General features: G+C 29.3%; 1 protein-coding gene across 1 annotated transcript in view; it reads right to left on the minus strand.

Moving 5' to 3' along the window:
- LOC143232713 (histone-lysine N-methyltransferase 2C-like) overlaps positions 1-16,744 on the minus strand; it is a 180,224-nt gene that overhangs the window by 48,785 nt on the left and 114,695 nt on the right. Inside the window, 5 exon segments of the mRNA XM_076468458.1 lie at positions 633-1,137; positions 3,734-4,201; positions 12,238-12,399; positions 13,558-13,616; positions 14,382-16,268. Of these exon segments, the coding sequence (XP_076324573.1) occupies positions 633-1,137; positions 3,734-4,201; positions 12,238-12,399; positions 13,558-13,616; positions 14,382-16,268 (3,081 nt within the window).

A 16,744-nucleotide genomic window follows, 5' to 3' on the forward strand; every position in this document is an offset into this window, starting at 1 on the left:
GATTTTGTGCATATGACTGTACTTCCTATATCCTTTTGATGGGTTAACTAAAACAATAAATCTTAAAGCATAATTACTTATTTACTTTACAAAAACCCTGCATAGTTTATACTTTACACAGAATTAGAAATTTTTAGCATAGAATTATATTGTAAAACTCCAGCTTCAAGGGAGTAGTAGTGTATAAAGAATTCTAATATGTATAGTTATTAATCTAAAGCAAGTAAAATTATTTAAATCCTTCAAATATATTACAGATAGTCTCTAAACCAAAAATGGCTCTCAGAAGTTGTTTTCTTGGAAGTACAATTTCATCTCATTCTTTTTTCTTTTTTTTCATCAACTGTAGTTTGGAAAATAACTATAAGCTATGCATCATATCTACTTGAAAATAGTTAGTGAATTCAGATTTCACTACTGGATGAAATGGTATTTAAACTAATGTTTGTTTTTTATTATATTATCTTTTAAACAATAAATAGTATTCCAAGTCTTTAGTATTTTTTTTATAAAATAAAATAAAATGATATCAATATGGCATATTGTGCTCAGCAAAGAACAATGACAACACTAAATGAATATTTCTACATAAGAATATGGAAAAGTATTATACACAACTTTAAATTACTTACCACAATGAGACTTTTCTTGACTGTTTTCTTCTTCATTCACAACAGATGTTTCAACTATTACTTTCCTATCTTGCTGCTGTTGGGGTTGAACATTATTATAAACTTCTGAATCTGATGTCTGTTTTCTCATTTCAGTCTCATTTTTTATACATTTTTTAGTTTCAAAATTTTCAGCTGTTTCATCCTGACAACTTTTTGTGTCATCAATATATGTCATTTCAGTTTGCATTTTTGGTTCTCTCTGGTTTGATAATTCATTTTTTAATTCGTTCTGGTCATGGGGTACACCAATAAAGCTGTCTTGACAAGATCTACTGAATGTTTCCTTCTGGTTTTCACTCTTACAAGAGGGCAAGTTACTGCTACTACCTTGTTCTTCATACACTCCTTCATCAGCAATAGTTTGTGAAACACTAACATTGGTTTTCACTTCACCTAAAGGTTTCTCTGTAGCTACCATTGATTCTCTTGCCTCCACACTAATAACCTTTTCCTGCTTTAAATACTAAGTAATGAAACAATGCACCAAAATAAATAAAAATGAACATAAAATAAATTTCATGCACATTAATGTAAAAAGTTTATAATATTTGTTTCAAGCATTACAACATTTAGCATGCAAAACTAAAACTGTATAACATATCTAAAATGCAGTAAGTATTTAATAAAATGAAATGTGAACCACACAAAAATGTCACGGACATAAAATACATTTATTACACCAGAATGAACAGTGGTATACTACATGAACTGAGAGCAATAAATAAATCAAGGCATGATACACTTAAAAAAACAATAAAAAAATCATCATCAATAAAGTTCGACATACTTCTGAACAAGCTATCTATTGTCTGAAAGGGAGTAAAGTTTTACTAATTTTTCATTTCATTACAATAAACAAAATATGGTATTAGGCAAAATACAAGTACAGTGAGTCACATTTGAATATCAATGTCTGCTGTGTCAGTAGCAGTAACTAATCCCTCTAGTGAGATCAAAAATATTTAAAACCAACTTTTTTAAAGCTATGTTCATTTGTAAACTGACATTTTTAAGCTTTCAAATAACAATTAATCTCTTTTTTTAAATCTGATTTACAAAAATATTTTATTTTAGAGTGTTTTTTTTCTGTTGCATTTGTAACTCAATTCCTGCCATAAAACATGTATACATGCAATTCTAACAGGGCTTGTGCAAACTGTTAAATATTTATGTCGATCTTAGATTTCACACACGCAACACAACACAAAGCAAAAACAAAAAAAAACTATGAGAAAAACAGATAAAGGATATTAATGTACTTAAACTATGAGAAGTTAGTAGTTACAAGAATTTTTTTCTTTTTTTGCAACCAAGTGTTCTACACATTTTTCTACATGCCTTTTCAAACAACGTCCTGCATTTCACACAATTTGCATCTAAATGTGTAACTGATGAAGCTGTAAAACACGAACACGAGTCAGGACTTTAAGAGTGAAAATAACTTTTACATTAAATACTGATTATATATATTGGTATTAGCAAGGGTGCATATGTAACTACAAAATTAAATAGTTTAATATTTATATCTATGAACTTGCTAACATTATAATGCAATCAAAACACACATACAGCACTATTATTTTAAACTTTTACAATTTCAACTGTTAATTCACACTGATCATTAAGCTTGATGATGACTCCCAAAGGAGGTCTAAAGCTAGCTCCAGTAACAGAACTTGGGTTGCAAATATGAATTTGGTAAAATCTAATTTCGAAAATCTTCTTTCTAAACTAACATCATGTTGTGTTCATTTTATTTTATTTTTACCTTAACAGGTGTGTAAAGATGAAACTTTAAAATATACTGCATAACTTAAAATACATTTTAAGTAAGATACATCATTACAAATAATCATTTTAAAAACATCTGGCCTCTTAGAAATTTGGTTTGTCATAAGCTGTACGGCTCAACTCAATGAAAGTAATAAAATAAAAGTATATAAAAAGTATTTAATTTTGGCTCACATTAAACTCACACAGAAACAGTTAATATTTAGCAAAAACTGATTAGCTACTCCACGAACTTTGCTAGATATTGACTTTTATTCCCACATTTTCTTAATTTCAAGGATAATTAGATATATGCAAACTTTTATCAGTATCATTTAATGGTTATGGAAAGCTGAATGCTCTACAGACCTGGTTTTGCATTACAAACTGCTTGACAGATTTTTTTCAGTGACTTATATGGGTTGATAGGAACTAAAGTGGTTTATTTCTTGATGATGAAGAATAGAATTATTTTTTAATTTTTAATACACTTTAAGTATGAGTGGCACTCTTAAAAGATATTTTCACAACTGTATTCATATTTTCTAAAACATAAAATTGCATTATAAATGCTCCAGAGGGTTACAAAAAGCAAAACATTTTTAAATAATATATAGTTTTCTAGATGGAATTTTTGTATTACTTATGGCTGTTATATGTGTTTTAAACTGTGTGAATACTGAAGAACATATGGATGACCTGGACCCTTGAGATAAAAAGATGTATTACAAAAAAATTTAAGTGAGATTATTTGTTTCATTTTTATTACATGCTCTAGCAACAATATGGTGAACTGTTTCATTTTATCTTAACTCAATACAAATCATAACAAATGATGTCCCCATCAACAGTTGGTGTTTGTACGCTATTTTTTAGAAATATTACAGAAGGTTTAGGGTACTTTTACAGATAGGACAAATAAAAAAGCAAAGCAAATTTTATTTCAATCTTAAATACTCTGTAGTAGGAATCACATTTATTATTTTAAGAGGAAGAATATGCAAGTTGTCATTAGATGTATGGTAAATTAATTAAATTTCTTTTGAACTGCATGTGCTATTTAATAAAAATAAATTCTTACCTACATGCTCATAGCAATGTTCTGAAATGCATCACATATAATGAAAAAAAAATGCTTTAACATTTTATTTTTCTCATTTACAATAAAGTTTTTTACACTCTTAAGTGCTTATAAAAGAAATAATAAAGATGACCCATAACAGAACTAAATATCGTTACAAACAAAGCTTCTTGTGAAACAAACTCTACAAGAAATTGATAACACTTACATGTTCCTGTTTAACTTCAACGTCAACTGCTGGATCTTGTGGCTCCAACTTAATATTGGGAACACTTATAGTTCCACATGGTGTAAAGGTTATGTTAGGAGTAACCATGCGAGGTGATGGATCAGTTTGGTAAGGATAGTCCTTCCAACTTCCTCCACTAGTTTTTAGTAATTCTTCAGCTGTTTGTGTTTCTAATTTAGGTCTGCAGGGTGTTACAGTTACTACAGATATAGATGTAGAAGGATAAGAGTGGAACTGTTCAGGTGGTAATGACATTTCCATTTTTCTAAATGAAGGGGATCCACCTATAACTTTTCCTTGCTGGGTTAAGGGAAAACGAGATTGTATGACAGAGGACAGAGATACTTCCATGTTTGATTGTGGTGCTGTAGACACAGATGCCTGTGGAGATCTAAGAACAGTGGTAATAGGTCTTCCACTCAAAGCTTGTGAAGCAGTGAAACTTCCCTACAAAGATACAAGTCAAAAGGTAGCTATTCTCCTTATAAAGCTGTAATGTTTAAGGTTTAAATGTCTACAAAGTTATACAATGTTTACAGCAGATTTGAAAAAAATGAGAAAAGTACACACAACATAAGTTTAACATTACTTACCATCATAGCATAAAATATTTAACTGAATAATTTTGAAATTTATGTCGTATATCTTTCATTATTATCATTATTTTCAAGAGAAAATCATGCTGTTTCAATTTATTCAAATTGATCAAATTCAAAGTTATACTATCTATTATGTACTGGTTAGTTAAAATAAGAGTGAAAACATATAACATGATTTTGATATATAATTTTGACTCAATTCTTAAGCATTACATAAAGTTTTTTCTTGAAAATGTAATTAAAATACTTTATAGCCAACTATTTCCAGTTTGGTACTTTACATTTTTCGAGTGCATAACTGGTGATGGGTAACAATGAAAATTTTTTTTATAAGACACTATTTTGAAAATAAAAACAACAAAGAAAACACATAAAATTAATTAGTTTTGTTTTAGAATTTCAATTTTTTTTACATTCCTCAGAAAGTTCAACTTCACTGATATTCATTAACTTTCTCAACGTGGACTTGATCAATTAAACCAACCTTGTGACCTCTTTGTAATCATTTATAGTCTGTATAGTGTGTATCTTTGCAAAATTTGGCAGTTTTTCAATTAATATTATAAGTCTTACACATATAAAAATTCATATTTTCTGGCAAAGTATTTTTAATAAAATAAAACAAAGTATTTGTTTTAAATAATCTATGTGCCAGGTGATTTTTATGTTAAGACAAAAATTACTTTTCCTCCTCTCAAAAATCTCAAGTTTCCTTTTGTAATTCTTCAAACCTCCTAACTACATTTGAAAATTTGTTTTCAGTAACACTTTACATTTTATCTGTTATTTTCTCCACCCTATCTCTATATGGGATTGGTCAATTTGACTGACCTCACAACCATAAAAAAACTAAATTACATTTTTTTCTTCCTATAATGACTTCAAATAGTAACATGAAACTACTTTAATTTATTCTAAGTAGCTTTAAACTCTTAACAGCATACACCTGTTTATAATTAAATTTTATTGTTTAAAAACTCTTTGAACCATGTCTAATTATTATCTACACCATTATCAGTAGTAAATCACTTGGGGAACATGCAAATCATGTTATGCTGTTGAATTACCCTTGAGGTACAAAAAGCTGCTCACCTGTGTGCTTCATGAAATTTTTAATTATATTTTAGTAATTGATCTTGCCTGATCTAATCTTAACTAACCTATAAAGATCCCCATTTTACATTTTAGTTACTTTTATAAAAATAAATAAAGAATAAACATGAAAAACAAGAAATAAAGTACTCATCCACATATTCTTTTATGCTGCAGTTAACTCTCAATGACACAACTTTTTTTATACTAATGTAGTAATGCACTAAATTTATTTCAATAGATAAAGCACCAAAAAAACATAGACTAATAACATACAAAAAGAAGAAAATTTCCTCCAACTACCATAGCTTTTCTGACTTTCTAACCATGAGACAAAAGCTATTAAAAATTAATCCAAGCTAGTCTTCAGCTTTCCCATGAGACCAGAGCTTGTACTCTGAGTGAAACTGATGATTACTTGGATCATAACACAATGTTGTTCAATACATCATTTGATATATGAAAACTTTAGCTTTCTTTCTTTATATACAACTAAATGTAAGGGAGAACTATTAATCAAACCTAAAAGAGAGGATGTAACAGGAGGGATCTGATTTGTTGTATGATAGCTTTAATCAAGCAAAATTAAAGAATATAAAAATTATGGTTTGTCTGAGCAATGCAGACTTTGTAGTTAAGTAATTTATGTTTAATTTCATAATTTTTTGAGAGTTGGTGGATAAAACAGAAAAGAGAAGATGCCCAAAAGAAATGTGTCACATGTGTTACACCAAGATAAATTCAATATTTTTTAATACTGCCTTGCAGAATTAAGAATGTAAAACTTGCATACTATTAAAAGAGTACATACTAAGATTTCATGCTACATGAATTGGTATAACATAAACAAAAATTAGTTTAATAAAATTCTTAATCCAAGACACTAAAGCCTTGTTTTATGTGAAGTAAAGTTATCGGTAGCAACAGGGTTAACACAATTTCATTGGTTACCACTTCCTGCTATAAACTCTACAACACCACAGACACTTAGTAAATACAAATGAAGGTGTCATTGAAGTTCCTTGATTTTTGTTCCTTCTCAGATCAACAGAATAAATATGTAACATGTTGTATGAACAAAAATTCCCAGAAAGTATCTTCTTTTATGTTCTTAGAAAGCTCACTTGCAGTAGTCATCATTTCCTGCTATAAACTGTATAAGCACCACAGTGACATAGAACTTAAGTGATATCATGTCAGCTAACAATATTTTTGTCCAAATCAATTTATATCTGATAATTATAAGTTATGTTCAATAAATTATAAGTTTTACATGTACACTGTTTGAATATGATAAACTTAATAATACATAATACATAAGAATTTCAGATACAAGAATATTTTTCCATCACTCACCATTCTCTCAACCTTACAAGGCTTATGTAATGTCACAGGATAAAATTTCTGTATCTTATAAAAAGTATAATATATCATTAAAACATTGTCTGAATAAAGTATTAGAAAATTCACAGATTTGCAGTTTGTTACCAAGTATTTTAAACTTTTCACTACATTGCATTGTTCTGTGCAGGAGCAAGACCTTGTCTATTTTACATAAAACCACAAGTTAATTCTCAAAACACTTCATTCACTCTACACTGATGTACATAGTTTATTCATTGTTCTATCTAATGGTATACAAACTCTTCTTGTTGCTAGTTGCAAAGTAGTACTTCTGATAATATGCTGCAAGGTTCATGAAAGGATGTAAATGAGAGACTATCCTAATAAAATTAGAGAAAGAAGCAAAATCATGTCATAAACAACACTAAAAGAATTGTATTCTCAACAAATATTAGTTTCTTAGAATGTACAAGTCAATGCTTTGAGATGTGTGTGTAAGAAACACAAAATTACATTGTTTATAGGTAAAGCTATTTAGAGCTAGTACAAATGCAAGTCATGAAATTCTGTTTTTGAAAATTATGTCAAATAAATGTTAGAAAATTGCAAACTATTACTTCTAAACAATTTTGAATATAAGATTGTCAAATAGAATTAGAATTTCTACTTTCATTTAAATTTTGAAATTCAATATGTAGGTGTACACACAAAACCCAAAAGGTACTGACTAGTCTGGAAAGAGTTAACAGACCAACAAAATACTCTGCTTTTGAGCTTGAACACCTCAAGGTATGAAAAAACAAATAACACACACACACATTTTACTACAAAGCATATCCTTAAATAGGCTCTCACCCATTATTTCTTGTAACCTTTGTTAGTGTAACTTTTACTTATAATACATAATCAAATTTTAACTTCACCTGTTTTATTATCACAGCAAATTTTTCAGTTGCCAGATTGCATGTTTATACCTAATAAAGTCTGAAGAAAAAACAAAAAAATGAAGGTACAATATCAATTTTAATATGAAACTGTACAAGTGAACTCCTTGCTGACCAATACTGTTAGTCATGGTAAGGACTACTTCTTGTTCCTGTATACAATCTAAAAAAAACATTAATTACATATCATTCCTTAACTGAATCGTAAATGTAAATTTGCTTAGAATTTATACATACACATTTTTTGTTTTACTGTGTTTTTCCAGCAATAACTTGAAACACTATAAATGCAACAAATAATGTTATGTAAGTGTTAATGAATAAACATAATCTTAACTCAAACATTTTTCAAAATGACAGACCAAGTCCAATGTTTGTCTGTGTTATTTAATAATTCTATTCAAAAGTTTAAAGACTGTTTTGAAACAGTGCTTGTTATAGCCTATTTAAATGTCAGTTATCATTTCTTCTTCTGTATACCTCTTGTTGTGTGCCATTAAATTCAGTTAAATTACCTTTTTCAGAGAACAAGTTAATAACTGAGATTTAGTGTGTGCTATAAATAGTTCAGTAAATGTTTACTCTTCTGAAAAGAACTTAACTAAAATCAAATTATATGTCACGAGAAATGAATTAAAATTGCACTTTAAAGTTAATAATGGCTTTCCAATATTATAATTTTCAGTGAAGACAGATTTTAATCTATGTGTGGTTATGTAAAGTTTCCTATAATGTGATGGAAATGTTAATGAATAAACATAATTTTGACTCAAACATTTTTCAAAATGACAGACCAAATCCAATGCTGGTCTGTGTTATTTAATGATTATATTCAAAACTTTAAAGAAGACTGTTTTGAAAGAACTATACATATTTTCTTCTGATGTCTATTAATATAGTGAAATAATTTATATATTTATATTAGCTTTATTGACACATAAAAGACTTTACTGAAAAATTTATTTCAACCCAGTGAGTCAAGTGCATGATATCATAAGGCATGTGAATGTATTTGATGCTATTCAAAAATACAAATGTTTTTTAGAATAAAATATATGTATATTTACACCAAACAAAATACAGATTTCTTTTGGATAATTACTTATAAAGTGACTAAGATGAGAATAAAATAATAATGTTAATGAAATTAAGTCACAGAATCCAAGTAGTATTTCAAAATATGCATGAGTGAAACCTATCCAAGTCAACAGCAAAGAATATAGTTTGTCCTGTAGTGGTTTTATTACATTATAAATACAAATTTTTTCCCAAAAATCAATCTTAACTTCAAAAATAGTTAATGGCTCTCTAACACTTTATATTTTAAGTATTACATTTTCAATAAGATGATGTTTCTGTGTTATTAATTTTTATGACATAAATATGCTGTCGCTAAGCTGGAAAAGGTTAAAGCAAAGCAAGTGTTGTGAAGCATTGTAAGATAAGACAAGAGGGAATTCTCAAAAGCCATAGCCATATTTAAATATCAAATCAATGAAGAGATGGAACTGTGAGCTAAAAGTCTGTACTTAGAAAAAGCAACAAATAAACTCACAGCCATTCTACGACCCTCTACACTGCAACAAAAAACAAACATCAATGCAGTTCAAGATTTAATCTATAGAAACTTTTCAGAAGGTGTATTTCATTTACAGCAATATAAAACTCACTCCAGTTTTAAATTATATAATTTCTTTATCACACAAAGCAGGATATGGGTTAATTTATTTGACTGAAATGCACTTTATAAGATTTCTACAAAAGAAATCTACTTGGCTTATCTTGTTAATATACAGGGTGTTCGAAAAGTCACTGTGCACTTATATATTTATTAACAGACATGTTTCAATATAGAATACAGGAGGTAAATATGAATGACAATTATAAACAATGTTGAAAGTGACCCCTGTTGGCATCAATACAGGCCTGGATCCTTCTTATTTTGTTTCTAAACACTGCTATCAGCTGCAGGCTTGAAATAGACTGAATAAAATATGATTACAAAACTGCACAGTGACTTTCCGAACACCCTGTATTATGACCCTTTCAGAATGAGCTCAGTATAAATTATATGAGTTTGTATACATTTTTACATGTTAAGTATCTATACTATAACTTTTAATGAGTATGTGTCTTCACAAAATTTAGTAGACTTTTAATAAAGAAGTCTTTTGTGCACAGAAAAGTAATTCTACTAAAGATTTGTTTGTGAAAATCTATTTTCAGTACCAGTCCAAGCTCAAAGTGATTTTCATATTATGATTAAAAACTATTCTCCATCTCCAAAACCTCAAATATCATTTGTGTAATCTATAAAACTTCCTAAATACATTTAAAATGTTCGTTTCAATAAAACTTTACATTTCTGTTATTTTCTCTACTCTAACTCTATACAGGGTTGGTCAATTTGACCAATCTTGTAACAATCACAAAAAGGAAAAATGGAAGTACATTTAAATTACACTTTTTTCTTCTTTCTAGAATAACTTCAAATTGTAACATGAAACTACATTAATTTATGTTTATCCTAAACAGCTTTAAACTCTCAACAGCATATAGTTACTAACACTTAAATGTTATTGTTTTATTGCTATGTGATCTCTCTTTGAACAACTAACTAGTAATAATGTCATTATAAATTGTAAATCATTTGGGACACATGGAACTAATGTTACTCTTTTGAATTATAATACCCACAAGCTATTTCAAGTCCAATATGTCATGTGTGTGTCTCATGAAACATTTTTATTATATCACTACTATTTATTTTACATAATATAACCTTAACTAACCTAAAGAGATCCTATTTGTTCATTTTAGTTACTCTTATAGTAAAACTAAATATGAAAAACAAGAAATAAAATACTTATCAAAGTATTCTTTTTTCTCCTGTCAACAACACATAATCCTACTTTTTTATATTAATGGCAGTAATGTATCAACATTTTTTATTTAACTGAACAATACACCACAAAGAAAGAAAATAATAACATGGTTTTCTAACTAGAATAAAAACCATTACAAATTCATCCAAGATGGATGTTATCTTTCCTATGGAAAAGAAGATTATATTAACTGAGAATTATCTGTTCAGAAAACGATGTAATACAATACATCATTTGGCAGATGAAATCCATGGCTTCTTATTGTTTACAGATAATATAAAACTTAACATAAGAGAGAACTATTAACAAATCCTGAAAGAGAAGGTATAACAGGTAGGTAAGACAAGATGGGTCTGAATTTCTATGTAGTGGTTCTCTAACCAAACAAAGTTGAAAAGGATAATAATAATTATGGCTTGTATGATCAACAATGATATTATAATGACACAATTTACATTTGTTTACTTATTGAAGGGGTGGTGAATGAGGTAGAGAAGAGGGGATTCCTCAGAGAAGATATGTCACATATCTCTCTCTTATGGAAATTGAGAATTATTTTTAAAATACTGTCTTATAAAATTAAGAATTTAAAATTTATATGCTATTAAAATGTGAATTATTAGCTACAATTTTATGCTATACTAATTGGTATCAAATAAAAAATTAGTTTAATTAAATTTTGAAACTGTCTTGCTCAAAGACTAACATATGCAATTAGACCCACCTGTCACAAATGAGTTAAACTAATTTCATCAGTACATTGATATAAAGTTGGGCAATTCTCTAATCCGATCTAGCATGATTTTGTAACTCATATGAAACATTTGTTCATAATAGGTAATACACCACAGCCAAGAAAAGCTAAGACCACAATTTGAAATAATAGGTTAAACTCTACATTAAAAAACTTGTGTAAATTAACTTCATATAACATCAGGACCATATTTTAGTTTATGCTCTTACTTTTCTCTTGCTTCACTCAAACAGTGATACAAGGTCATGTCATAAACAAAAAACAGTCAATACTTAATGCAGCTACAAAATAAGTTATTAAGAGATATTTTAATGGCTTGATAAAAATAATTATCAGCATATATATGAACACCTAAAACTTTTATTATCCAACACAAAGAGTTTGTCACAAACCAAGAATAACATTCAAATAACATTTTAAATAAATATCCACCACTCAAACTATTTACAGCCTATCACAGGGTGTTTGGAAAGTCACTGTGCAGTTTTGTAATCATATACACATAAGTGCACAGTGACTTTCCGAACACCCTGTATTACTCTCTCAACTACTAGAGAGACATACGTAACAAATAAAATATAACTACTCACTAAAACTTACTGAAGAGTGTTCATAATTCTTTAAAACACCTTCAATAATTATTGTAAAACTATATGTCTAATAATATATTAATATTTCATGAAAACAAAATTACATTAATTTTTAAAAAAATAATACAAACTGATGGTTTCTTGAGTTCTGTTTACAAAAGCTTAAAGAATTAAAAAAAAATCCGTATAAGAGTAGTATACATTGACATTTAATAAATAACATATAACAACATGTGTATCAGATAACAGCATCATGGTCAGAAGAAAACAATTACCTGTGCATTAGTCCTTGGAAAGCTAGTGAGACTGCCATCTTCTTGAGGAAGACTAACATTAGGCATTCCAGTTTGACGTAAGGTGAAATTAAGAGTGTTTGTAACAGAGGTAGGGAGTGACTGAACCAGAGATGGGGGAATGCTGCAACTTGCACAGGGTATCTAATGGTCAATATTATTAAGCAATCACTATGTTTTACAGCATATTTAGTATTACATAATTAGATACATCTCAAGACTAACATGTTATTGTGGACTTTGGAATTTAAGTATGGCAGTTAGAATGGTTTCCTTTTCAAAAATTAAGAAAAAATACTAATACAATGATTAAAATGCACAAAATCAGTAAGTTACTAAAGGTACAGTAAAGGGGTCAAGCAAAAACATGCAACTGTACCACCAGCTGAATTTATTATATTAATAACATTTCACAACAAAAATGGTTCATCACAGAAATGTCATTCTATTACTAAGTTTACTAAACAGTTCTAATGTTTTTTATTTGCTAAATGCAAAATATTTCATATCAGACACCAATAATTATATTTTTTAAACTCACTACATATTCCATTTCTTTTTTTTAGTCTTAAAAGTTGAAAAATTTAGTTGTAGAATTGTTGTTATAGGTAGCCAATTTTATTACGTTTTTAGACATTATCAATGCATTTTATATAGTACTTCAAATCTAATTCAACTTAAAATGTTTTAAACTAACTGTCTGTACTGTCAAACATTAAAGATCTAGTAAGTTTATATATAATGAATATACAGACACAGGTAACCTTTATAACAGGTTCTACCCAATTGACAAGTATTTTTGTCGTCACTGAAAACATTTTAATTATCTTCAATGCACTTTAAACAAAATTAATATACACATTCTACATAATTTACTGAAAGCTTTCACAGAACATTGAGCATCAGTAAGAAACAACAGTACACTATTTGCAATTTTTTCAATGGTGTATAATTTTTCACAAGATTGGGTTGTTACTTAGCAGTACCTTTGACTACCCAATGTGTAAATATGGATTTTAGATGTCAGGCTCTTTATAAGAAGTGAATTAGCAAATTTATTATTTATAAAAGTTACATTTCAATATTCATGCTACATTAAAACAACTTAATTAACATTTCTTGTACAGGTTTAACACATACACAAAATTAATTCCAGTTTTCATTCACACATCTGATTTAACAAAAACATAACTTCATTCAAGCCTTTTAAGAGTTAAGATATTATTCAGAGTTAAAACCTTACAATTATTTTTACCTCATTATAAAAAATTAAGTAAAATCAAGAGATATGTAATTTTTCACCTCTTGTTTAGCAGTTGAAGAAGGTGGTGGTAATGATTTTTGTGGTTCAAATTCTTTATCTAAAATAAATATAAAAATCACACAAATTAAAGTAGCTCAACAGTAAACAAATCAAGCAAATGTAAGTCTGTCAATAATAATAAAGCAACAAATTAAAATATCAGAGGTTTTAAATAGAAAAAAACACATATTTTACATACAAAATAATTTCAAACCTTGTGCTTTAAGGATTATTTAATATTACATCACCAAATGCAACAATACAATTCATATAAGCAGCTACTAAAAATGTGTCATTATAAATATAAATCTATAACACATTCCTTCATTTCCAGTTAAAGAAATATAAAGTGTAATAAATTGGGAGTTCAACTCATTATTCAATATAACATTATTCATCACTTCTATAAATGTAAATAAGATCAGTACCTATGTCTCCAGAATGTAACTTTATTAGCTCAACATTTTGCTATTACAGCTTTTTCAGGGGCTATCAATATCCAACAAATTACTTAATCCTATTAATATTTATAGAAATGTCTCATAATAAACCACAGTTTGCATTATACAAAGTTAACAATATTAATTTATTCATCATTTCTTAAATTACATGAATTTGAAGGCCTATAGTCCATCTAAATATAAAATGTACATTAAACATTATGCTTAAAACTAGTACACTTGCTATATTTAAAAATATAATGATGGAAAATATGCCAAGTGTTTAAAAGTCATCTTTCAGCTGAAGAAATGTAGGATTAATGGAATAAAAAATTAATATTCATGAGGTTTCTAGAAACTTATAAGAAATTCATACTGTATACCTGAAAATGTGTCAGTTGTTTCTTTTATGGAACTCATACTTGCAGAAAAATCAGATGTCGATGCTGTTGTTAATTGTGACAAGTTTTTATCAGCATAGCCTGATGATTCTGTTCCTTCTGTTTGAGAATCAGAACAGCAACTCAGTTCAGCATCTTCTTGGTTCTTCCCTTCCTGCTTTGCTGGAAACATTGGTGCTGGAGAATCATTAGCTTGACCCTCTGGTGACCCCACCACATGAAGTTCAAATGTGCCCTCACTTAGGTCTTCCACTGTTTCTTTCTTGATATCACCAGCACATAACTCCTCCTTTGTGCTGGAACTTTTAGGGGTTACAGTGGTAGAAGAAGTGGAAACTTCTGAATCAATTTTAGTCTCTTCTTGTTTAGGTACCAGTGTAGTAGAAACATCTTCACTTGGTATATGTGTGTTAAAACTACATTTGTCTGGAGGATTCTTTTCATTATCAGAAGGCTTGAATTTGAAAGAACTAGTCTGTGTGGAGTCTGTTAACTGATCATACATAAGGCCACTGGAAGGTGATGCAGTAACATCACATCTGTTTTCTGGCTGGCTTTTCTGAAAAGCCAGAGAACCCAATTTTTCAACCAATACATTTTCAACTGACACTGAGGTTGAGCCACTAATTAGAGAATGTTGCAACACAAACCTTTCTGATTCAGTAGTAGAGGACATTACATTATCACACACTTCTGAACGTGTACAAGGTAAACCTTCTGAAGTTTCTGCAGTTTTGTGAATTACTGGCTGGGAAGAAATGCTTCCTTTTTGGAATTGCCCACTTGAAATTAGATTTTCAGATAGTGTTACATCTGGCTGATAGAACTTGTCTCTCTGGTCTATTTGACTTGATCCTTGTGCAATCTTTATTACTTGAGAGGATTTAGTTCCACTACTAGAAGCCACTTGTTGATCTTTACTTTCTTTCTGAGATTGCACACTATCACTATGTTGTTGTCCTGCTTGTAAATTCTCATCAGATACCTCTTCATTAGACTTAGATATTACAACAGATGACCAATTCTCAATCTTTAGAGAGCAATCTTTATTTTCAGTAGAGCTATGACCATGTAACATTCTTGTAACAGTCTGAGACTTGAGAAGCTCAGATGCCTGCTTTCTTATAGCACTTTCATTATCTCTTCTCATGGCAATAAAGCTTGTTTCAAAACCTTCTTGGGAAGAGTTCTCAGTACTAGCTCCACTTTCCAGACTACTGCTAATAACATGTTTCTTTTCTTCTTTTCCTTCTGTTGGATACTGTAAAGTATCCTCTTTATTAGCACTGTTTTGACCAGCTGGAAGATTTTGAGACATATATAAAGTTTGGCTATTTTGAGATACCTGGAATGATTCAGCAAAATTTGAATTTTTTTTCTGTGAAACAGGAACTGGATGAACAGCACTATGTCCCATTGGTAAAAGTGTTTGACTACTGAGAGAAAGAGATGACCCTGTATTATCACTAATTTCTTCTTTCTGAGTATTATGTCGAACTAGTTCTGTTTCTGAACTACGGATGCTTAATACTGTAACATTTGGTCCAGATGTGTTATGCAAAATTGCTGTTGCTGGTTGCTTTCTTTTTAACTCTTCCAAATAAGATAATGATGATTCTGAAGTTACAGTCGTTCCAGCTATGCTAGAAGTACAAGAGTAGATACCTTGAGATGAAGCAAGTGTTGTTAATACTGAATCAGATCTTGAAGGATCAGGAGGACCTGAAGAAGTGAGCTTTACATGAGATGGATAAGGAGGTGGAGGACGCAGCATTCCAGAGTGCACATTGACTTGACCAGGACGTATTCCTTGAGTAGAGGCTGGCAATGATGCTGGAAAAGGCTGTCCAACCAAATCTGTGGGAATACCTATAACAATCAAGATAACAAAAACCTTGTAAGTAACAGTTTTTCTTATAATAAAAAACTTTAAAAGAATAAGCTGATTGACTAAACAATGACAGGAAATCATAATACCCTCTATACCAGTGGTTCCCAACTGCTAATTCGTGGACCATAGGTCTCCAGAAAAATTACAATCAGTCTGCACACTGAATGAAAAAAATGTGTTTTAAAATATAGCTACTTAAGTGAGAATTTTGTGATGAAAGCTTGCTGAATGACAGAAAAAGCCTGGAAAACATTGCTATACACAGTTACTTAGCAACTATATAAATACATTAAAAAAAGGAAAGCATGCATTTTTTACTCCTAAAACACAGAATTATGACATACAAAATAACAGTAAATTAACAAAGTAATCTATAAAAATGTATTGCCCTTAAATGAAATAATTCAGTTGTATTTAAAAGAGCATGAAAGATTTTTAAAAGCCTATATATTGA

Source organism: Tachypleus tridentatus, chromosome 11 (genome assembly GCF_004210375.1).
Source record: "Tachypleus tridentatus isolate NWPU-2018 chromosome 11, ASM421037v1, whole genome shotgun sequence".
Taxonomy (NCBI): Eukaryota; Metazoa; Arthropoda; class Merostomata; order Xiphosura; family Limulidae; genus Tachypleus; species Tachypleus tridentatus.